The following is a 25,172-nucleotide window of genomic DNA, read 5'->3' on the forward strand; positions in this document are numbered from 1 at the left end:
ACATTAAGGAGGAATACACATCCTTGTCAATTACAAAGAGTCAGAGGAGGGGCATTCTGAAGTGCTCTGGGTTAGAAAACAGGGCAGTTGAGGGGAAAGAGACTTAATGGTGGGGGTCTACTACAGACTACCCAATCAAGGGGACGAGCCAGACCAGGAATTCTTAAGTCAGCTCACGGAGGTAGTTAGGTCAAAGGAAGTGGTCATCATGGGTGACCTAAACTTTCCAGACATCTGCTGGGAAGAGCAGTCAGCCCGGTCTGACCGCTCACATAGGTTCCTAGCCCAAATGCAGGACCTCCATCTAACCCAGGAGTTGCACAGCCCCACTAGCGGAGTCACCCTGTTGGACCTGGTGCTGGCCACAGGGGACGACCTGGTGAGGGGGCTGTGGGTGCTCAACCACCTGGGTGATCATTGGCTGCTGGAATTCACCATCCACTGCAAGGTGGCAAAGGCCTACAGCAAGGCAGCAGCCCTAGATTTCAGGAGGGCGGACTTCAATGAGCTAAGAAGAATAGTCGTGGAAGCAGTGAGGTCCTGGAGGGGAGGAGAGGGGAGCCAGGTGTCCAAGAAAAGTGGTTGCTCCTTAAGGAGACGATCCTTCAAGCCCAAAGGCAGGTAATCCCAACGTGAATCAAAGGGGGCAGGAGGGCACAAAAGCCCCCCTGGCTCACCAAAAGCATGTCTGGGAATGTCTCCTAGCTAAAAAAGAGGCATACACCCAATGGAAAGGAGGGGCCATCACCAGGGAGGATTATACTGTGGTTGCTCAGGCATGCAGGGGAGCAGTCAGGAAGGCCAAGGCGGAGATGGAACTGGGAGTAGCTTCCCAGATGAAGGGCAACAAGAAGTCCTTTTTTAAATACATAGGGGACAAAAAGAAGGTTCTGGGTAACGTGGGGCCCCTGCAGGACAAGCTAGCAAATTTGGTTGTCACACCAGACGACAAAGCCAACATATTTAATGATTTCTTTGCCTCCATTTTCCTGAGAAGGGACCGGAACAGCCACCCCCCCTCTGGGTTCCCCTTAAACCCCAGGGGAGGCACACCTAGGCCAAGAGTTAATGAGGAACTATTTAGGGAACTTCTGGAGGGACTGGATGTATTCAAATCAGCTGGTCCAGACAATCTCCACCTTCAAGTACTGAGGGAATTGGCTGAGGTCATTGCAGGACCCCTGGCACGGCTTTACGAGCACCTGTGGTGCTCTGGTGTAGTGCCAGAGGACTGGAAGAGGGCCAGTGTGGTTCCCATCTTCAAAAAGGGGAGGAAGGAGGACCTGGGAAACTATAATTTAGTTAGTCTTACCTCAATCCTGGCAAGCTTTTTAAGATTATTCTGGCACATGTCCACGAGGGCCCAGCAGGGGAGATTATGCTTAGGGGCAACCAACACGGGTTCATTAGTGGCAGGTCCTGTCAGACCAACCTGGTAGCCTTCTATGACCAGATCACCAAATCCTTAGATGCAGGGGTAGCTCTGGACATAGTCTTCCTGGACTTTTGGAAGACTTTCGACACTGTCTCTCACCCCGTTCTCATTAAGAAACTGAAGGACTGTGGTGTCAACACCCACACAGTCAAATGGGTTGCCAACTGGCTGGAGAGGGCTGCATTTTTGACTTGGAGAGATGTGGGCAGTGGGGTTCCACAGGGCTTGGTCCTCAGTCCCACACTGTTCAACATCTTCATCAGTGACTTGGACGAGGGAGTAAATAGCACCCTGTTCATATTTGCTGATGACACTAAGATGTGAGGGGATGTGGGCACGGTAGAAGGGAGGAACAGGCTGCAATCAGACCTAGAGAGGTTACAGGTGTGGGCAGATGAGACTAGGATAGGATTCAACACCGACAAGTTCAAGGTGATGCACCTGGGGAGGAAGAACCAGCACCATACCTACAGGCTGGGGAACTCCCTTCTTGTCAGTACAGAGACAGAAAAGGATCTTGGAGTCATTATTGATGCCAAGATGAACATGGGCCGGCAGTGTGGGGACGCAGTCAGGAAGGCCAACCACACCTTGTCATGCATCCACAGATACATCTCAAGCAGATCCAAGGAGGTGATCCTCCCCCTCTATGCAGCACTGGTCAGGCCACAGCTGGAGTACTGCATTCAGTTCTGGGCTCTGCACTTCAAGAGGATGTGGACAAGATGGAGAGGGTCCAGAGGAGGGCCAGTCACATGATCAGGGGACAGCAGGGCAGGCCCTACGGGGAGAGGCTACGGGACCTGAACCTGTTCAGCCTCCACAAGAGAAGGCTGAGGGGGGATCTAGTGGCCGTTTACAAACTAGTCAAAGGGGACCAGCAAGCACTGGGGGAGTCCATGTTCCCCCAAGCACTGCTAGGAGTGACCAGGAATAACAGTCACAAGCTGGCAGAGGGTAGATTTAGGCTAGATATCAGGAGGTGCTACTTCATGGTCAGGGTGGCTAGGATCTGTGGAACCAACTTCCAAGAGAAGTGGTGCTGGCTTCTACCCTGGGGGTCTTTTTAGAGGAGGCTAGACGAACACCTTGCTGGGGTTGTTTGACCCCAGTACTCTTTCCTGCCATGGCAGGGGTTCGGACTCAATGATCTGCTCAGGTCCCTTCCAACCCTAGAAACTATGAAACAAGCTCCTAGCCTTGAATAAGGAAAAACCCCACATCTGATTGGAGTGTCATTACTGGGAGACATGCTCCAATGTAAGGAGCAGAATGAGAATCAAAGGTTGCACTGTAAGACAGCAACCACTGGACCTGGCTTGTGAACATGGGGGGCTTCAGCAGGGGGCACTTGCCCATACCTCAATGGTAGCAGCTGGGTCCTTCAACTGGCTCACTGCCTGAAAATGTTGCCAACCACTGCTTTAAGACCTTGCTGGGTTAGAATAAGGTTGCTTCCCTAAAATCATGAGATTCAATTTGTTTAATACTTTCTTTTCGGAACATCAAACTATGCAGATTTAAACATTTTACACCCCCCCCCCAATAAAACCCTTTTAATGGAATATAAAGCGATGCATTTACAAAGCTAGGTCATGGAGTTTGCCTAAGCTGTATTTTCTCACGTACTGTAATTGCTATCCTAGGCTGGCTTCTGTTGTAGCCATTTGCAATTACAATACTTTTTTCTAAAAAGCTGCTGAAAATCTGGGTGCACGTTATAGCTAAAGAAATACAACACTACTGTTTAGTGGTGAGCAGGGCATTGGTCCTGGGCATCCCTTGGGGAACTTACATCCCAGGGCTCCTGCAAGACATCTGTCTGGAGCTGGAGTTGCAGATGACTCACAGCAACCCCAGGGCCTGTCTGTTTCTGGCCAGGTTGCCACTGGCTCTCAGTAGCTTGAGTCAGAGAGCCCGTCCTTGGCTGGGCTGCCGCTCACTCAGAGCGCTCCATTTAGACAGCAGGCCGTCTGTCCCTGGCTGGGCTGCCACTGGCTTACAGCAGTCCAGGTCAGCAAGCTTGGAGCCCTGGCACAACTAGGCAAGACTCTGCCTCCTACTCCCTCCAGGGGTCACATGATACCATATTCCCCCCTCCCTCCTCTGCTGAGGGCACCAGATGAGGTTGCTTCACATTTGAGTGCACCCTGCCCAAGCCTTTAATTTAAAGAGCTACTCCTGCTGCTGAGTGAGGAGCAGCAACTAAGGGGTTAATGGAGCAGTGACAGGCTCCCCCATCCCCTTACAGCTGCCAGTGTTTCATAGCTGGCTATCCTAGGCTGGCTTCTGTTGTAGCCATTTGCAATTATAATACTGCAATCAGGGATGTGAGGTACATGAGAAGCTCATACTGTTTTTCACATTTAACAATTTGTTACAGTAAATTACTTATTGGTACTTTTGAAGGAAAAAAATATTTTTCTCTTCATTCCACCTTTCCAAAAGTAGGGTGCATGTTATATAAGAGAAAAATAGGGTATTAGTTAACATTACTTTTGAGGACCATAATAGCAATACTCACTTCATTCAAGTATTATTTCTTCCCCACCACCCCAAACCATCCAGTCCCAGATGGAGAACTGCCTTGTACTAAAAGGGCTCCCTTTTAGATAAAAACATCTAACAATCCAAGATCATACAGTCCAAAAGCCAAAGACTCTTCAGCAAAAAGATGCACCTCACATTACTAACACTGTCCCATTTTTAATTCTGCGCTGTCCAGGATAACACTGGAAACAGCAGGAAGATATCTATTAGGAACCTTGCTAAGCCTTAGGTTACTCATCACTTTATATGCCAGATTTTGAGAGACAGAGGTCACAGGGCTTTTTATCATCCAGGACAACCATTAGTCCAGCTAATTGACTTATAAAATGAAAGAGATGTGTGCAGGAACCACTTTCTGCTATGGAGGTCCCGGTTCATTATTCCTTTCCCCTGACAGACATAACATTAAAATAAGCAACTTTACCCAGAACACAACTTCTCTTTTGTATTCTTCCTAGTTATTATTAAAACTCTTATTTATCATTGTCATCTCCAAAACAGGCCTAGTATTCGTTAAATGAACAATGCTCCAAGCCCATTTCACTGAATCACTATGTTCCAGCTCCTAGCTGCTGCACTCCTATTTATTATTAGGGATTTTTTTGTTTGTTTGCTATAAAAAAAAAAACCACACAGATTTTCTCCTTTAAAGGAGAAAGATGCAGGAAACCACGGGTTTCCCCTTGCAGGCTGACAAAGTTCCAGCTTCCAAGGGGCTGTGGGGAGTGGGATGCAGGGGATGCCACATGGATGTGCACATGAACATACATGCATGTGTCCAGCAATACAGACAGGCAGTGGTGAAGAGCAGCTCCCCAGCTGCCTGCAGGTAAGTCTATGGGGAGAGAAGGGGCAGGAAGAGGGAATAGGTGACACACAAGTAGGGGGAAGAGATGGGACATGGGTAATTCAGGGGGGCACTGAGGCAGCCACAGTGAAGGAAGGAACAGGGCAGGGTTGGCAGCTGGAGTTAGGGGCAGTGCCCAGGGCCCGGACAGGAATGTGGTGCCCAGCTTGGAAAGCGAGATGGTTCCCAGTTGCTGCACACATTCCTGGGGATGGGGGCGGCTCAGTATTGTCACCACTGCGATCCCCTGCACCAGCTGTGACACCAAGGTGAAGCACCCTCTGCCAGCTTGGCAGCAGCAGGGGATCACATTTCTGTGACATTGCCCCGGCTGCTGCCAGGCAGGCATGGGGTGCTTCATCATAGCAGTGCAGCTGGCGAGGATCTCCCAGTGGTAGTGGCACAGAATCTTGCTGCCCTGTGCTGGGTCCCCGGGGGGGCAGCCCACAGTGGGCAGCCCACATCTGCCTCACCCCCAACAGGCTCTGCTCAGCTCTACTCCAGCTGTATCGTCTGCTTTGCGGGGGTTGGGGCCACACTCTACTCCAGCTGCAGCAGCCACCGCCTCCTGCATGGGGCAACCAGGGGCTTGAGCACTGCTGGCTAGCTGTGAGTGGCACCTGCAGAGCAAAGGGCAGGGTCCTATACCCCACTCCAGCAGGGCTGGGTGGGCAGGGGATTGTGGGTCAGGAGCGAGGGGCCCCAGCAGGGCCAGGGAGCTTCAGGTGCAGAGTGAGGAGCACTGGCAGCGCTTGGGGGGGCGGTGGGGAAATGGAGCCTTGAGTCAGGAATGAGGCAGGCCAGAGGGCTGAGAGTTGGGACTGAGGAGCACTGGTAGGGCTGGGGAGCTGTGGCTCAGGAGTTAGGGGCAACAGCAGGGCAGGGCTGCTCAGCACCACGAAGCAGCAGGGGCACAGCTGCAGCTGGACTTGTGTCCTGGTGAACAAAGGGGGCAGGGGGAGCTCTGTTTTGCCATGATTAAAAAAATAAACAAACAAATGCCAAAATATAGAGGTATTTAGAATTTATTTTATTATAATGATTGAGGCAGTGATAGGCTTCTAAATGGCTTTAAAATTGAAATATATCAATAAAACGCTGTGTTTAACTGATACATACATATAGATCAGGATGGATTTGATTTAAAGGAAACTGATTTAAATCATGGTTAAAACCATGATTTAACTCAATGGTCAGGAAGACTCGATTTAATCATTGTTTTCTACAAAAAGTGCTTGTTGTTTGATATCTCTCATTCATTTAATTAATTGAAACATTGCACTTTTAGAGAAATGTAATGGCTTGACTGCATACATAAACTTGCAGAGACAACAGGGCTGAAGGGTAGGTAATAATCAGGTCTGTTATCTCTCATCTCCATATACTGCTGTTAACTAGCATGTTACATCTGGAAATGAAAAACTCTCACTGTGCCTGAAGAAGACCATTCGTGCCCCAAAGCCTGCAAAGAACAATTTTTCTAACCATCTCATTGGTCTAATAAAAGATATCACATCTACCCAAAGAACCTCGTCTGCCTAGGATTTTTGGAGACAAATCCACAGTTTGAGAACTGAAACTAAGCATTACAGAGATGTTTAAAGGGATCTTCTAGACAGAGCATTTGGTCCCACTGGGTAGAGTGGTTTTCTTTAATCTTCACTAATCTATAGATGAGTCTCTGGGAACCCCATAAGACTGGGCCCCTAATATAGTCCATGGCCTGTTGTGACCCATTTATAAAATTTCTAAAATTTAATGGTGACATGAATATATTGGTCTCAAATAGTATAAAATTAGAAGTTATAATTCCTGTTCCATGATGATATGTTTGATCTTTAATGCATCGTAAATTAAAATGATCTTTATGTAAATTTTTTTAAATAAATGCATCTTTAAAAAATAAATACAATTAAATAAAAAAAAAAATCTGATTTAAATCAGAAAAATCCATTTTTTAATTGTTGGTTGTTATCCACCCCGATATATATACATATTCACACACAAAACACACACACGTGGCGTTTCATTTTAAATTGCAGGAAAACACAGATATCAGGGGCTTTAATCAGAGAATTTGGGATTTTTAAACAGACAAAACCAGGATCCCTGCAGTTATTACACATTCCCTATGACCAACTTCCTTGGCACTCATGTGCCTAAATAATATCAGTGTGTGCACACTGCTGTCTTAACTTTTCTGATGAAGGTTCTGTAATCTGGAAAGAGAAGTCATTTTCTTCTTTCCAAAAGCCAGTTTTATTATTGCTGCAATCCTGGAGAGGGATCCTAGAAATATGTATTTATATTTCCTAGGAATATGAATATATTCCTTCTGGTTTTATAAAATGGAAATCTATCTAAAAAAAAAAAAAAGTAAAAATAGTGGGCTCTTTTCCTGCCAGTTTGGTCACAGGCATTGGCTAGTAGTCAGCCAAAATGTGGGCTGCTGTCCTCTTCTCTTTATGGCTCTCTACAGTGGAAAAGTGCTGCAAACTGCAACAGAGTCTAGAATCAAAGCCAACAACATAAGGGATGTCACTTTGCAAATCAAGGGAAGTAGTGTTAAAATCAGAGTGTGCTGTGAGCAGTCACGCATTAAGGGTTAATACTGTTTCTTGCCTGCACAGCTCTGTGAGCAGAGGGGTTGACACCTGGGCTCTTTCCCTGCTCTGGGTTGGGGAGAGGGCTAGGAGCAGATCATCCTGGGATGTTGGAGGACTGCAAGTTACTCATTTTAATCTCTGTTGAGCCAACTGAAATTACCTAATGAGCTAGGTAGTTAACCCTGGCCTGAAGAAGCATGAATTTTAAGTGTCCTTAGTATAGTTTAAGTGTAACATGTAACTTCACTCTGAAGGTAGGTTTGATAATAGTCTTCAAATACCTAAAGGGCAATTATAGAAAGGATGCAGATGACTTTTTCTCTGTGACTGTAGGAGACATAGCTAGGAACAATGGCCTCAAGCTACAGCACGGGAAATTTAGGCTGGGCATTAGAAGGAACTTTATAACTATGAGGGTGGTCAAGCATTAGAAAAAGCTACCTAGAGAAGAAGTTCTGGAATTTCTATCCTTAGAACATTTTCGGAAGGAGATTAGACAAATGCTTAACTGGCGATGATCCTGCCCTGAACAGGAGACTTGATCAGATGACCTTGCGAGGTCTCATCCAGCCCTACTTTCTTATGATCCTGTAAACTAGATTCAGCAGAAGTTGAGACAAAAGCCTAAAGGTAAAGTAAAGATCTGGGGCCCTGGCTAAAAATTTAATAAGGGAAGGAAATAACAGAAAACATAGGACGATATAACAAGAGGACAATCAGAGAAAACAGAACAGACACCTGAAGTGTATATACAAATGCAAGCAACATGGGGAATAAACAGGAAAAATTGGAGGTCCTATTACAATCAGCAAATTACAATGTCATTGGGATAACAGAGATGTAGTGGGATAGTCACATGACTGGGGTATTTCATGGATAGGTATAATTTGTTCAGGAACGACATGCAAAGGGAACAAAGTTGGTGGAGTTTTCCTGTATAAAGGAAGTATTCATGTTCTGAGGTTCAGTACAAAGTATGAGGTAGGCCTGCTAAAAAACTCTGCATAAAGGTTAGGGGAGAGAGAACAGCAAGGGGATGTTACAGTGAACATCTGCTAAATGCCACCAACCCAGAAGAAGGGGCAGATGAGTCCTGCTTTAAACTAACAGCAGTTTCCAAATCACAGGACCTAGTTCTCATGGGAGACTTTAATTAACATGACATCTGCTGGGAAGAAAACAGAGCAGTGCACAGAGCAGTACACAGCAGAATTCTTGGAGGGTTACTGGGAATAACCTCTGGGTACAGGTGGTAGAGAGGCCAACAAGTGGGGAAGCTCTTCTCCACTCACTCCTCCTAAACAGGGAAGACTTAGTTGAGAATGTGAAGGTTGAGGGTAACTTGGGCGATGGTGGCCAGGGGTGGGACAGAGGGGGAACTGCAGAAGTTCGTATCACTATTGTACCTTCTCAGGATACATGAAAAAGGATATATTGCTAAAAAATGCATCTAGGACACTTACAGACCTTCCAAGCAGAGTTTCACAATGCAAAAACATATTCTTGCCTAAAAGGGACTTAATTTTTTGGAGATTTTATTATTTGAATCTCTAGTATTTGCCTGGACTACTAATCCTCCTCCAGTAAAAGAAAGATCGGCAGTATATGGTGGATGGCTGGATTTTTTTCTGCGTAAATCTTCTATGCACCACTCTGAAGAGGAGCAGGGGGAAAAGTGCACAAAGGCACTGAGTGCAGAAAATTAGCTCCTTATTGTATGCTGTGAAGACAAACAGTACTGACTAGTTTTCCTTCATCTGCTGTTTGGAAGCTGGTCTCATAATCCTGCTTTGGGATGGGAAAGAGATAGGAAATTGAGTTCATTTTTTTGGAGCGGGGGGGAATGAACTGAAATCTCTGTGGTTCTTGGGGGTGGAGGGAGAATCACAAAAGAGGCCAGCAGTCTTCCCCCCTCCCCTCGCAAAAGGGGCTAGGTTTGTCTCTCCTCCCCCTGCAATGATCTATTCTACAAGGTTTTTCAAAAAAAGGTACTGGCCTGTAGCCCTGCTTCTACCAGATGGGATCCAAACAGGCAAAATATACCTGTGTTCCCCTAGAAATCTTAGCCTGGGACAGGATTCATGGTGGGCATGCACTGAGTGCCTTTAGATGTGGCACCAAGGGGAGCGAGTAGGGGGCCAAAGATTCTTTACTACAGGAGTGGCCAACCTGCAGCACAGGTGCCACCAGTTATACACAGCAGATTAGCAGGGAGCAGAAAGAGCAGACTGGGCAGGGGAAAGAGATCATCAGAGTGTTGCTCAGGAAGGGTGCAGGGCTAATTTATAGCATGCTTCCCAAAAAGGTTAGCCCTCACTGCTTTGGGGTTGGCAGCCTTTGTGCTGTGCCTGATGCCCTCCTACCCATGACAAGCTGGAAACTGTTGATGATGGCTATAATTATGATCTTCCATCTGATGCACTGCTTTTCTGCCTTCAGTTCCTTGGGGGGGGGGGGGGGGGGGCGGGGGAGGAGAAGGGATGACTGCTTATTTCAAATCAAGTGTTTACCAATTCTGTCTGCTTCCTGTTGGCTTTATTATTTGCTCAGGAACTATTAGAAGCCTTATACTGCTTAGGAGAAAAAAAACACTCAATCTTAAGATTTGTCCACAATAGAAAGTTCACAAATATAATTAAAGCAGTATGTCCACACTAGGGCATAATATTGGGAAAGGATACTTTATACAGTAAGTCTACTCTCAAAAAAGAAAGGAAACTAATTATACTGGTAATTCACATTTATACTTCTATAATAACTGAATTCATACCAGGAATACTACGACTATAAACAGCCTGACAGGCTGAAAGCGGTATACAGAAACTGGATATATAAGCATCTCTCTCAATGGGAAAATCATGTCTACAGGGAATTCAATTTTTTTTGCTCTTCCATGAGTACCTGGTAAGGCAAAATCACTTAGGATGTCTAGGCATTACACAGGGCTTCACAAGCAGAATCAGAGTTAGCCAAACTCTTCATAAATTAAGAAAGTTTAGGACAGGTCAATCTTCGGATGGGAAAGGGAAACTTGTACATTGCAGGCAATGAATTTGAGGATTCAGAGCCAGTTCCTTTGTGTCAAGTGCTCAAGAAGGAATCTTTGGGATAAGAAAAAGATCAATAGATTACCTGGGGAAAATCAAAAGATCTCACCACGCTTTTCAGGCACAGGGGCATGAAATACTGGCAAAACTTCTGTTTTCAATACACCCACACACGGGGAAATATACCTACATTTGCCCCTAACTAACAGGTACATTTGCTTTAAATCTTGCCTTAAATATTTGTGTGGTTTTGAAAGTATACTGCAATACAGCTGCTGAACTCAAATCCAGAGGACTGGTTAGCTAATGGCCATCATAAATAATTATGTACATTAACTTAGTAAACCACTTTGGGATATTACCAAACAAAGCAGCCTACATATTCCTGAATCTAGTCCAACGTTCATCAATAACAAGGATAAAACCACACTAGAGATGGTATAAACATTGCAAAAGCGAATACAAACCATCTTAATTAAAGATGTGCACAGTTAAAATGCCCAAATGAATTTAACTGTATGCCCCCGTCTTCCACTCAATAAAAATAATAGTTACAGTCAAAGCAATTTAGTATGTGGTTTGCAGTAGAAAAAGGTTTTTGCCCTCCATTTCCTATGTTAACATATGTTAATCTATTTTTTTAAACTATGTTAACATTTATTTTTTTGTTTGTTTGTTTTAGGTCTAACACTACTTTTAGGATACTTATAACACACCCATAGTGTTCCCTACCCTTACGTTAAGGACATATTTCAACTAGCTCTGTTTTAAGATAGGGGTTTTGGACAGGGAATTTCCTTAGTCTTTAAAAAATTTATTAGAAGAACTGAACAAGAAACTCATATAATGCTTTCAAGTTATTTCTAAGAGGGGTGCACTGATAAAGATTTTTTTGGCTGATACCAATGTTCGATTATTAAACAGCCATACTGGCTGATACTGATCCAACAGCTAGAGGAATGCAGCGCAACAGGTTGGAGAACAGCATCTGGCCAGTAAGTTGTGGGGGGGGAGAACAGGCATGGTGGGTTGCAGATTGAGGCCCCCACAGTGAGGGAGGGAGCGGGGCAGGGACAGGGGCCGCTCAGACAGGGTGGTGAATGTTACCTTGGGGCCGGAAGCCGATGGCAGCTCATCTGGGGGATGCAGGGGGTGAGGAAGAAGAAGCAGTTCCCTGCCACTGCACACACCCCTGGGGAAGGTATGGGGGGGCATGTGCCCTGCTGGATTTGTGTGCAGGGCAAAGGCAGGCTGCCCACTGTGAGCTCAGGGCTGCGCCAGCCTCTTCCTGATGGGGATGGGGGGCGGGAGCTAGGCCAGGGCTGCACTTGGGGTGTGCGGGGGCAGGGCAGATGGTGGTGCTGGGAGGTGTGGCTACAGGGTGGGCTAGACCTACCCCAAAATTCGCTGTAACCACCCCTCCCAGCACTGCTGCCTGTCCCACCCCACCCCCGTCCACCCTAAGTACAGCCCCTGGCCCCGAGCCCACAGCAGGCAGCCTGCCCTCACCCCGCACACAAATCCAGGGAACACATACCCCCACATACCTCCCTCAGGGGTATGCATGGTGGCAGGGAGCCACCCCCCCCTCCATTCCCCTGGCAGGGTCACATTTACCATCCTGGCTGGGCAGCGCCTACCCTGCCCCACTCCTTCCCTCACTGTGAGGGCCTCTATTCATCCCCCACAACCCCTTCTGCCCCCAGACTTACTGGCTGGACTCTGCTCTCCAAGCTGCCTGGCTGCATTACTTGCCGCATGCATGATGCAGCTGTGCGCATGAATGTGGCATTTATCAGTGACATTATCATCTATACTGGCCAAAAAAAGCTGATTGCCAATAATGTTAATTTTCCTTTTAATTGGTGCCAACTGGTAAATCGGTGCACCTCTAATAACTTGAAAATGTCTACCTTAAAATGTTAAGAAAACAGTGCAGAATCACTGACGTTCCAGAGTAGCATAAACTAGCTGAAGTGCATTTGGGTCTTAGTGTGCAATGAACTTACTGGTTTAAAAGACTGTGTTAGTGAACTTTGCATTGTACAAGCGAGGATCAAGGATAGGTCAGTCCAAAACAGCTACAGTGCCTCAACTCCCTTGACAGTTACGTTTCAACATACACTGGAACCAAGATATCAATGCTTAGGGGAACCTTTCAAGTGCTCATGCACAAGCACGGATACAAAGGCCAGGACAGCTGTACCTAGTAATCTACCAACAAGAACTCTTTGTGTGTATGCAGTCTTTCTTAGACTAAAATAAATCAATTAAAACCTAGCATCTCTAAGTCTTATGCACAGAATTGCAATTAATTATACAGAAAGTTTGATATACTTGTGTTATTCTGTTCGAATTATTCAAGACAAAAAAATATGGACACAAGCTAATTTGTTTTTAAGGCAGACCCAGATTTTAATTTTAACAAAGTATCTAAATGCATTCTGTACTCATTAGATTTGAGAAGGATAGTTGTATTTTTAAAATAATGCGAAGATGCCAAATACATGGATTAAGTGCAAGATAGAATGCAGTCTTAGCAGTGAAGTCATGACAAATGCCTCTACAAAAAATATTTTAATTAAAATTGCATTAACAATTAATCCAGGAAAAAGGAAGGAAAAATAGTTTGTAAGAGGCATTCCAAAAGGAGATGCAATTAAGAAAAAAAATATAAAAATTGGAGAAAATTCTTCTACAATGTCCAGAATCTGATTTTTCTACAGAAGCTATTTGCCAAATATTGAAAAGATGACAACTGCTTACTTTAGACAACAGTAAAACTCTTTGATTTTTTCCCACCAAAAAAACTAGAATCAGAGAACAAGAAACAGATAAAAGAACACTAGAATGGACTTAGGAGTACTTGAATTTTGTAAATGGTTTTGTGCCCCAAACAATACTGACTAAGATACTCAAGGTAGCAGAGATCATGCAGTTTCATTTTGAAAATTCAATTTACTAATATTAAATCAGTCTCACAGGAGATCAGCTTACCATATGTACTTGAATCCAAAGACAAGGTTTATTCTCCTAATCACCATTTGAGGGGAAAAAGCCTCATCTTAGATTCAAGTTGCCCAGGGACAGGGAACAGCTCAGCTCCAGCTTTGGCACTGGATGCAGGGCCAAAACAAGAGCTAAATTAACTGCCACCTGCCCTGGGCCAGGTAAATTTGTGCAGCAGGGTGAAGGCAAGAAAATGATATTTAAAGGTTTGCTTTTAAGAACTGAATTGTCGGTAAAGTAGATATTGCATTAAAACAATGGTCCAGGGCAACGGCAAGGGTTAACTGGTTTCTAAAAGCCTGGTTTTGACAAAATTTTCAAGGCCCACTATGTCAGACAGACTGGGAAATTGAAGGCATGCATCACAATGTTCCCTGAAAACTCCAAAACATAAGGTGGCATTAGATCACAGTGACCAGCTGCAGAGCCCCTGGCATTTCCAGTTTTGGTGGATGGACCAAATTAGGAGGCTATGACATGACCAGATTAAAACACTGATAAATGACCAATTAAGATGTGTGCATGTGATGGGCTTGGCAAGCAAAGGAATAAGCTGACAGAATAGAACATGGACAGCGTGACAACCACAGGGTCCCCAAAGGGGGAGAACCTGTGGCCACCATGGACAAAGGGAACACCACCATGTCTCACCATGGGGGGGGGCTCACCCCTTGACCTCCAAGACTGCTGGCATTAAAGAACGAAACACAGAGTAAAGTTCATGTACTGGCCAGACATACCTTCCCTCTCTGACAGCCTTAGGACTGGTAGATACAGAAATAGGGAGATTACTTTGTTTGCCTTGCCTACATTATTCTTATCTGCTTTCACTCTGTATCAATAAAATATGCCTATTATCAAATGGAAAAGCTTGTGGTCGGTCTGAGGGTTTGGGTCTGCCCAGAACAAAGCATCTGGGTCACAAATATATTGCCAACACAGGGGAGGAGGCTCACGAGAGAGAGAGAGAGAGTGTGTGTGTAAATGCATGTGGGAGCCTACAGTAGGGGAAGGGCATGCAGAGGAGACCTGCAGTGGGCCCGAGGAGAGTGCAGAAGACACTGTGTAGCCTGCTCCCCTGCCATTTACTTTGGCCTGATCTGGAGCTGCGCTGCTGTTCCTGCCTGGCTGGGCTAGGCCATGGCTGTTCCCCCGCAAGAGCTGAAGCCGCAGCTGCCCCAAGGTAAGTGGCAGGCAGGGCTGAGGGTGTGGTGAGGGTAAGGGGTAGAGGGGTCTGGCCCCTTGCCACAGCTGTGGAAAAGAGGGGAGTTAATTTAAGATGACCCCTCAATAACTACATTCTATACCAGGGTGCCCAACCTTTTTGAATGTGGGGCTGGATCATAAACTTTTTATCGCCCAGTGGGCCAGCGAGCCATATTCAAAAGACCTCACAGGAAGTGGCATCACATCACCCCCACAAAATGAAAGTACAGTGTTTACTTTTGTTTCCCGTCGCAGCACCTCAGGCCTCAGAAAACAGCTTGGAGGGCTGCATGGCAGCCCACAGGCCATATGTTGGAAATCATAACAAATTTATAAAAATTTCCCTTGTATAGAATCTAACTACTGGGCGGTCATCTTAAAGTCAAAGTCATCTTGGATTTGGGCAAATACAATAATTCAAGTTACATTCCAGTAACAGGAATTCTTTGAGAGGTGTGGTAATTCTCATCACATGGACACAAGTGCCTCAAATATTTGGAGCCCAAAGACTGCCTTAGCAATATGTATGCAAACTGCAAATTCTCTGCCTCACTGTGCTCTACACCAAGAATATAACAGCATGCTAAATTTCTTTCCACATGAAGAATAATAAGTTGTCACAGACTTTGAAGGAGAGGAACCAAAAAGGCAGGAAGTGAAACATGTATATAGACAACACAATGAAAAAGCCAACTACTTCTTCCTTAAAGTGCTTGTTCATAAGCACATTCCCACTGGAGAAACTCCCATGCAGTGCCCAGATCACTTGAAGATGGGTTTCCTGAGGCCTAGGTGAACCACCACTGAAATGTTACTTTACCAAACACAGTCTCCATCCTTGGAGGCTTCCAAAATGGCTTTGTGCTTGGTAAAGGCATGCACAGAATTCCAGGTAGGGTCAATTCAGATATCAGCCAGACATTACTTAAAGCCAATGAAATCACTCTGGATTTGCCGGAATGAGCTCTAACTCTAAGGTTTGCAGGTCGTCTTGTATGCTCTAACAGAGTCTGGTACCCAGCTGAACAGTCAATGGGCTTAAATCACTGAATACTTACATTTTTCATCTGCAGCACCCTCTGGGTTGCATGCTGCATGGCTCACTACATACGTGTTCTGCTCTACACTCTACCACAGGTGCCCTCCACTCCCCTGATGCAATGCAGCCTCTACAACCATGTGGGCTGCCTCCCAGGTACACTGAATCAGTGATCTAGGTCCCCCTGAGCCCTTTAGCCACCTGTTCCCTTGGTTTTCTGAGCTGAGCCACGCTGCTCTGCCACCTGCCACATGTACAAGCAAGCACCAAAAGCTGGAGGAAGGAGGGTGAGCCCACAACAGAAGAGTGTTGCAGAAGCAGTGCCTGGACCAGCTGTTAAACCCTGAGGGGTTGCATGCAGCCAACAAGTCACCAGTTGACTGTTCTAACTGAAGAAACAGAAATCATCTATGGACTGGACTATGTTAACCATGGTTTCAACAAGTGCTATGGATTCGTATGTCACTGGCACCAGTGAGGCCTCACTCAATATTGTGTTGAGTTTTGGGCCCCACACTTCAAGGAGGATGTGGAGAGATTAGAAAGGGTCCAGCTCAGAGCAACAAAAATGGTTAGAGGCCTGAGAAGCATGACTGATGAGAAAAGACAGAAGAATTAGTATTATTTAGTCTGCAGAAGAGAGGGCGGAGGGTGGGGATTGGATAACAGTTTTCAAATACCTGAAAGGAAATTATAGAGAGAAATGCAGTCCATTCATAGCATTTGATAAAGTAGGATGTTACCTACAAAAGTTTTTTGAGACCATTAGTTTCTAAGGTGTTGCTCTGCCCCTACCCTAAATCAGAGATACCCTAGTAGTCCAAAATTTCTCTTTTAAGAAATTCCCAGGGCCAAAGAGATGCAGACCAGAAGAGAACTGGGGTCTTGCCAAATAAGATGACAGAGACAAAAAGTAAACAGCAAAATAAAAGGGATAAGTCTAACATGGGTACAAAAAAGAGATACAGAAAAAGAGAGCTTTTGAAAGGCTGTAGGCCATACAGAAGTGGTTCTCAACTTTTTTATGTTCAAGGCATCCCTCAAACAATGTCAGCTGTTAGTTTTCACTTTTTTGACTACAGAAAATTAATAAAGCAGTTTTTTTCTGTGAAGAACTGAGAGAGACCACAACAGCATAACATTTTTTTTTACACTATGGATTCCTTTTTGAAAACTCTGGGTTTATCTTGTGAATCATGTTTGTACACCTAACAGCGTACAACAGTGGTTACCAACCCGGGGCTCGCGATCGAATGGTCAATCCTGGAGCCTCTTTACATCAAGAGGGGGGACAGCTGGACATGCGCCCATATGCACACCCGCTGCCCCCAGCCCAGCAGGTCTCTCGGGAAGGGGGGTTCCCTCCCCATCTCTGCAGAGGCAGAGGTGGAGGCAGCAGAGGCGGCTGCTGCTGTGCCTTGAGCCCCGCTGCAGCTGGCCACGTGCGGCTCAGCTCAACAGCTGGGACTCACGTGGCATCGGGCCCTGGCTGAGTCTGGGGCCCTCCGCCACTGGGGGTTGTGCCCCCCCCCCCCAAACCTGTGCTCCAGGAAGAAGAGGCTGCTGCTGCTGTACCTGAAGCACAGAGGGGCACAGGCCTCTACAGTATAGGTGAGATGGCGGCACACGCCCCTGGGGTCCCCCATGCACCCCTGGCTGGTAGAGAGTCCCAGACCTGGCCAAGCTAGGGCCCAACACCACTTATCTCCGCCACTGGGGAAAGCCGTGTCTACCTGGCAGCCAAAGAAACATGGGGTTAGGCCCCAGCCTGGTCTGGGGCTCTCCACCAGAGAGGGGATTGTGGGGGAAGGGGGATTCCTGCCGCTGGGCACAGCCTGGAGGAGGCACAGGGGGCCTGTACCTCCCCCACCTGTGCTCCAGGCACAGCAGGCAGGCAGCAGCAGCCACCTCTGCCAAGAGCACAGGTGAGAGGGGGCCCGGGCCCCCAGCAGGGTGCACCCAGCAGCAGGGACCCCCACCCCTCCATGCAGCCCTGGACCACAGACGCTTCCAGACCCAGTCAGGTCTGGGCCCCACACCATGTGCATCCAGCTGCTGGACGGCTGCAGCTCAGCACAGCAGCAGCACACAAGTGGGGATCTGTCCTGGCTCCATGCCTTTTCCCTCCCCCCCGCTCCTACCACCACCATAGATTTACTAGCTGGACACTGTTCTCCACACTGCTGGGCTGCACTCCTGGCTGCCTGCCTGCCTGCTGGAAATGAAGCTCAGTCTCCCTTCTCCTCTCCACTCACAGCAGCCAGGGAGAGCTCCAGGATTCCCCCAGGGGGCCAGCCCTGGGTTGGCAGGGGGCAATGGGAGTGGGGGGGGAGGAAAAATGAGACAGCTCCCCCGCTTGCTACCCAGAGCAGCTGCAAGCCACGCAGAGCTTAGGGGCTAACCTGTGGCCTCTAACTGCCTGGATTGACCAGAAGCAATTTGGTCCTGGTCAGTATCTACATATGTGCTTCAGCACATTAGTTTAATGCACTGTTTTCTCATACCTGTATCTATCGGTACTAGAAAATGGCGCATTAGACTTAGCTACTAGGCAGCAATTGCTATGCACATGTAGATGGTGATGCTTTATTGTACAAAAACAGCCATTAAACATCAAGAGAATCAGGTGTTGCAGTTAAAATATAAGGGACTGTTTTCTCTGAGGGGATTTCCATGCATTTTCCAGTCCACCTCAATATTTTACTGGATTAAATGCCCATTTCCCCTCACATCAAACTGCAGTCCAATGGCTTTTAAATTTCTTCTGCACTTCAGCAACAGAATGTTAATTCCCCTCTGCTGACTGCTGGTATGGATAGATGAATATATCATTCAGAATTCAACAAAAGGCAATAGAGGTTTACTGAGTATCACCTGTTCTGTGTTAACTGTCTTAAGCATCTGAACCTAACCCAGTGTATGTAAAAGCTAAAACTAGGTAGTTTATCCATGAACGGAACAAGACAAAGTTATCACCATTTAGTTTCTACTTACTGTAAGAAGCACTTACTACAGAGAAGATGATGCACAGTAAGAGAGCTGGGGAGATTTAAGTCCGTTTTAATTAGTCTCTCTGTCCATATCCTCAAATACAAGGAATGTATTTCTGTATTTTGAGCAATTTTCCAGATTATCATTTTCAGACCAGTCCAACCCTTCTTGACAAATTCAAAACGGTTCAGAATAGATGGGGAGCTACATGAACATTAATCACCAAATGTTCAGCTGAACAGAGATAACTAGAGGCATCAAGGCTTGATTTGCAATCAAACAGCCCCATCCTTAATTATTTTAACACTCATACACACACTAGGATTTGCTGCAAGCCTAACAACATCCATCCATTTTCACATGGTTTCAGTGGACAGTTTCTGTCAAGGTTGGATCTTTCCCTGATGTGCCCAACTACTAATAACTTGCCGAAAAGTAGAGCCTAGTCAAAGCATTACATCTTTCTTGACTTACAGAGATGTTCAGTATGTTAGATGATATTGCTTAAATACAAATACCAAACCATCTGCTTATTTAAAAAACACAGCTTCACTTTTAAACAGAAATCATCTAACAATGTTACATTATTGCATAGAATACGGGCTTTCAGGTTCTGTGCTCAAGTTACCAGGCTATGATTTTCAGCAGTTAGCAAAAAAATTGTTATCTAGGTAGGGCTTTTTGGCAATTTAAAATGTACATTGGATGCTATCAGCTCACAATAAGTTTCCCATCTAAGAAAAAGAAAAACCCTACCCTAAAGATACTATATTTGATTAAAATGTTTTAAGTCCTAAATGTAAAATTCTCCCATTTTAGCTGTACTTTCCTGTCCATTTAATTTGTTTAAACTGAAAAGAGATTCTCCTTAACACACCCAAGCCTCTTGTGAAAGAAAAAAAAAAAAAAATCAAATGAGCTACTTCCAAAGCTAGACATTAAGGGGTGCTGATGATCTATTTATGACAATATCATAAATGTTGTAGTGTAAGGGTGATATTGTAGCCCTGATGATCCAAAAAAAGTGAGGCAAGGAGTTCTGCAAGTGGTTACTGGACAAACTATATAGTTGGGAGGCATGTAGACAAGCTTCTAGGTACCACCGTACTTTTCTCAGGTACAGTGAGCCCGAAGACATCATCCACAAAAATTCTTGCCTCTCACACTATTCCCCCATGTTAATTTATGAGTTACAAAAGAGAGTGGTTCCCCAAGCCACACTATGCAACAGGTTACTGCCCTCTGTAAAGTGCTTGCACAGCACTGCTTCAAGTCTACGTCTCTCAAAAATAAGATAAGAGTACTAACAGAAAACAGACATTGCCCATAAAAAAGTTTGTTTTGTCTAACTGTTGGAACTGTAAGTGCTGGGAAGAATAGGAGCATAGGCAACTGTAAATAAAGAGCTAAACATTACAATCCTCCTTCAATCTAATCTGACTTCTTTTGTCTGAAATTTAACTTTCTCTGGGAAGGTGTTGGTTTAAAATCATAGACAAAAGGGTTTCCATCCCATTCTCCCTTCCCTTTTGTCCAGCTCTCCATTTGTGTTATGCTATTCCTTCCTAACAACTGTCTCTACTTTTCCCCTTCACATGCTTTCTGTTGCTTCTGGTATCCTTCCTTGACCTGTTGCCAGTTTTCTCTCCCCTTCTTCAGTTCAGTCTTCTCAGCAGCAATACTAAAAAGTATGTTTGCTAGAATTTGTTACATTTAATTTGACAGTACATAGCCCCGCAAATAGCACAGAGCCAACCTATGTCATTCCCCGACGTGAAGTGAAGCTTAAGATCTTAGTAAACTTGGCTATACAATATGTAGAGGCTTCAGCATTATCTAGAACAGAAGGGTCCATGGCAAGAACAGATGAGCCCATAAATGGTACAGAGCACTCTACTGTAGTCTCAACAAAATCACCACAGCTCTACCCAGATCTCGTATCACGTAGGAAGAATGAGGAACTCCCAAAGACTTTCAAGGAGACCTTGTTACACAATTTGAGATTGTGTACTAAACAGCTACATACCACAAATTGACATAGCTATTTCTTGAGCATGTTGTATCTATTCTTTGAACCTACCAGGCAACCCAAACTTACTTCATCAGAAGCAGAGCGAAGACACTGGACAGCAGCCTGTTTTTTCATTTCCTCTAGTGTTAGATCAGAGCACTTCTTCTTACTCTTTCCCCATTTTTTGTAAGCTCCTTTTTCCCAGCCCAGGAAGATGTCATTCTCCTAAAACAAGTTAGAGGGAAAAGGATCAAAATTAACATTAAAAAAGTATTTCACTTTTAATTCTCTGGCTTTCTAAAGTAGTATGAATTGTAGAGATCAGACAACTAAGTCCTACAGAAGTTAAAAAATGTGTCCAAGATCACGAGGTGCCAACTGAAGAATCAGGATTAAAATGCAGGAGATCGTGGTGACAAATCTTTTGCTTAGTTCACCAAGTAATGCTGCTTTTTGAGACCTAGTTACATGACTGACACCCCACTGAAAAAATATTCTTCCTCTACAATTCTGAGGGAAAAACTTGCAGTGTAATAAGCTGTTAGCACATGCTGCCTATGACGTTATGTCAATAACAGTTAAATAGTGAGGTCGGAAGTCTTGCAGCTGAGATACCGAGAGATGTTAAAAGGAGCAAAACCAGTGTCAGGATCTAAGCACAAATGTTCATATTAATTTGTCTTGTACTTCAATTATATGTGCTCCATAACACAAATATTTAGCATGATTTTCAAAACAGCATCTGTTAAACCATTATAAAGTTAATTCCGGGTAATGCTTTACTACTTGTATCATTTTACGTAACATTTTCTTATAAGATGCAATGTGAAAAACACCTTTTGTTATAGGCATTCAACAACTTGTCGGTCTGATGAGAACAGAAGAACGTAAGGAGTGAATCGCTCCATCTCTAATGTGGAGCCGAGATGTCTGCCTTCATAAAATTTTTTTTTTCACCCTCTGATTCCTGATACTCCTTTAACAACTTATAGGCAGTTATATATTCAGCTTATATGTTTCAACAAAACGTTGACTATTATTTCACATCATATTTATTTCAAAAAGTGTTGGGTAAAACTACAGGTATATTAGAAGCATTTTTCTATGAGGGCTGTTGGTGTACCGAATGAGGTAACTGCACGTTGTTTTAAACAGGTATAGGATCCTCACAGAAATTATGTGTGTGAAACGAACCAACCACTACTCTTCAGCATGAATTCCCACAAAAAAAATGATAAAGGACAGAAACTTCCCATCACCAGTGGGAGAATAACTTCCCACTAAAAGAAAACTCCATCTCTGATCTCACAGCTCTTATCCTGAAAGGAGACCAATACGTTCAGAAGACAAGCTTGGGAACAGAAATTCAGAAACTCTACTGGACGCCAAAAACCATGGATTTAATGGCTATTGGTTTTATGGCTCATAAAAACAATATCATCTCCCTCTCTCTCTCTACTAATTTCCTTTTGCTCCACAGGTGATAACTACCCATGCCCCTTTCTAGTGGTCAAATTCATTAACATAATTAGATTAGCATTTGTTCTAACTTGTACTTGGCCTACACTCATTTGCCAAACTTGTGGAAGGGGACCTGAAATTCAAAAACATGTATACTTAAATATAGTAATTTACCCCACACATTTTGATGTCATATTTCTGCAGTATAATGACTGATTAAAGTTAAATCACTACAAAAAATCCTACCTGAGTATCCTGTACCAAGAGATTAAGTTTACTGTCCTGCAGAAATTTCAGCTAATTTGACTGATGATAGTCTTTATTGTACGTATAGTAACAATTTAGGATTCAACATCCATAGACGAACAGAGAAAGCCTGATTTAACAGCCTAGTCAACATGCTGACCACAGAGAAATTACTTCAGTGTGGCATTAGGGTTGACTGTTTCAATGCACATAAGTCAGGAAATTCAGAATAATGAACCCCTCTGAAGCTATAATTTGTCTACTTTGTACATAAAACACAGTCAGATTGTATCAATTAGTTAACTTACCAAACATAACTCAATATTTATGGAGTTCACAGGTAATGAATACTGTAAATCAAGATGATCTAGTCGGTCATCATTCCCATTCTGAATTATTCAAAAAATTTTCAAGAAGGTATCCTTTTAGGTTTCCGTATTTTCCATATTTCATCTCATCCCAAAAACAGATCTTTAAAAACAGACCCAGGAGCAACATCTTGAGGGACTGCACTCTTAAGCCTTATGCTGCTGGGACGGACATGTCATTTGGAAACCCTCATAGTGCTAACATTCCCAGCCTAAGGAACCCATATCTGTGTTGTTTTTTCTTACGAGCAGACTACTCAAGCAAATTCAGGGGCCAGTTCCTATCAAAATGCTTCTTTTACTTCCTGAATACAAAAAAAAGTGTATTCTTTTCATTTATAAGACTAATGCAGGAATGTGTAAACAAATTACTTGAATGACAAACCAAGAACATATCACACCTCCTATGAGTCCATTTAAGGACATGATAAAACAGTCCACAGAACTACATTTGAGTTACTTTGACCTTCTGCAGACACCAGATGTGCAGAAGTTTAAATTAGTAAAAACTTCGAGATGTCTCAATGGGAAAAGGTTAAATAATTTACCACTTACGAACAGATCTTACAGACATAAGCAAATGCCAAAGAACACAAAGAAAAAAACCCCAAACAACTGATGCCATGCAAAACATAGTGACCATAAATTCATGGACTGAACAATACATCCCAAACCAAAAAGCATTCTAACAAAAATTCCTAACAGTTTGGATTCTTCCTCTTCATGGGCTGAGTACAGATTTGTAACCTCACTATAAGGGCTCTTTGGAAAAAAAACCCCAAAAGAACACACGCACAGAACAGCTCTTGGTAAATACCTGAACATGTAGTTACCATGCACATCTTCCAGCAGGGAATCTTGGGGCAGAAACAGTAGTCTGGAACTGGCATTAATGAGTCTAGGCAACAAAACCTAGTTACAGGCTATAGACAGGCTGTTGCAGTATGAAATGATAAGGCTTCATATACCTACAAGAGAACACAGGCGGCCTATCAAGTAACTGCCCCCCTCCCCCGCCCAGTCTTCTCTGCTCCAGACAAAATAATCCCAGTTCTTTTAGCTTTCTTCATAAATGTTTCCCAGAGCTCTAAACACTTTTGTGCTCTCCACTGGGCTCTCTCTCATCTGTTTTTTCACCTTGAAGCATGAAACCCCAATATCAGTACTCCAAATGAGCCCTCGCCAGTTATTTATGTTGGGCTCCAAATGGTTAATGAAGATCTTGAACAGTTCCAGACTAGGACAGACCTTAGGGCAGTGGTTTCCAACCTTTTTAAGTAGATCACCTTTGCCATTTAAAAGCAACCCAAGATCTACTATGTGCTGCTGCCACCTCTCCTGCCAGCCGAGCAGGTAAGCCAGAGGGGAGGGAAGGGTGGGGGAGGGGGAACAGATCAAGGCAGAGAGAAAAGAAATATTTGGGGGTGTGCCTCCACAGCAGGTAAATCCCACCCAGTCAGGGCCCCACTCCTGCCTCTGTGGTACTGTCCCTCACCGTGGGGGCCTCGATCTAGTTCCCTCTCCCATGGACTGACCTGCTGGGCTGGGATGCACGCATACATGCATGTGGGCATTCAGCCCCCCATCCCAGCCTCAGAGGCTCCAAGATTTACTGGTGGATCGAGATCCATTAGTTGGTGACCACTGCCTTAAGGGAACCTGCATCAGTATCTCCTCCCCAACAGATATTGAGCCTTTGATAATTACCTGTTGAGCACAATGATCCAATCAGTTATGCATCTCCCTTACATGGTACTTTTATCTAGCCTGTACACCTTTGGCTTAATAAAGATGACAAGGCAGATGGGAGTTTGAAGCCTGGCTAAATCAATGTGTATTATACTGGTTGTCACCTTTTTGGCAGGCAAGCCATGAGTTAAGACCTCCCTCTCCTTCACTGCCACCCTGCTCCCCAGAGGTGTACCAGTTTGCACCTGGGGGCTAGAATCTATGGCCACAAAGAGCAGAGCAGCAGCAGGACAATGCTGCTCAGAAAGGAGCCAAGCACCAAGTTAACCCTTCCCTGGCCCTGCAATTACTCCAATTCTATACGGTGAGCAAGGATCTAAAGTCATTAATTTGGCAGCAGCTGAAATGCCAGTGAAATCTTAACCTGGCCCTTGGAAGTGACACTTCCTCTTCCAAAAGTATCCTGCTGTCCTTCCACTGCACATGGCCAGAGGCATGTGACTGTTTACAGAGAAAGAAGGGTTAAGTGCCAGGTCCCATTACATGCAGCACAAGACAAAAAGGTCTTTTAGCCTCAACAGAGACTTGAATAGCTTTGTCATCTTGACTAGTTCCTTAGCAAGGAAGAGATGCCTGACACTGGCTTGAGATAAGTATGACAATGGGA

The 25,172-nt window shown here is 44.7% G+C and overlaps 1 protein-coding gene across 2 annotated transcripts in view; it reads right to left on the reverse strand.

Annotated features, from left to right (window-relative positions):
* KIAA0232 (KIAA0232 ortholog) overlaps positions 1–25,172 on the reverse strand; it is a 135,617-nt gene that overhangs the window by 53,761 nt on the left and 56,684 nt on the right. For both annotated transcript variants that reach the window (XM_090035547.1, XM_090035546.1), the window contains exon 3: positions 20,829–20,966. Coding sequence is in view for 1 of the 2 variants with exons in the window: in XM_090035546.1 (XP_089891672.1) it covers positions 20,829–20,966 (138 nt within the window). In the remaining variant the exon portion in view is untranslated. The remainder of the gene's footprint in view (positions 1–20,828; positions 20,967–25,172) is intronic.

Source organism: Crocodylus siamensis, chromosome 2 (genome assembly GCF_052110815.1).
Source record: "Crocodylus siamensis isolate JL-2025a chromosome 2, ASM5211081v1, whole genome shotgun sequence".
Lineage (NCBI taxonomy): Eukaryota > Metazoa > Chordata > Crocodylia > Crocodylidae > Crocodylus > Crocodylus siamensis.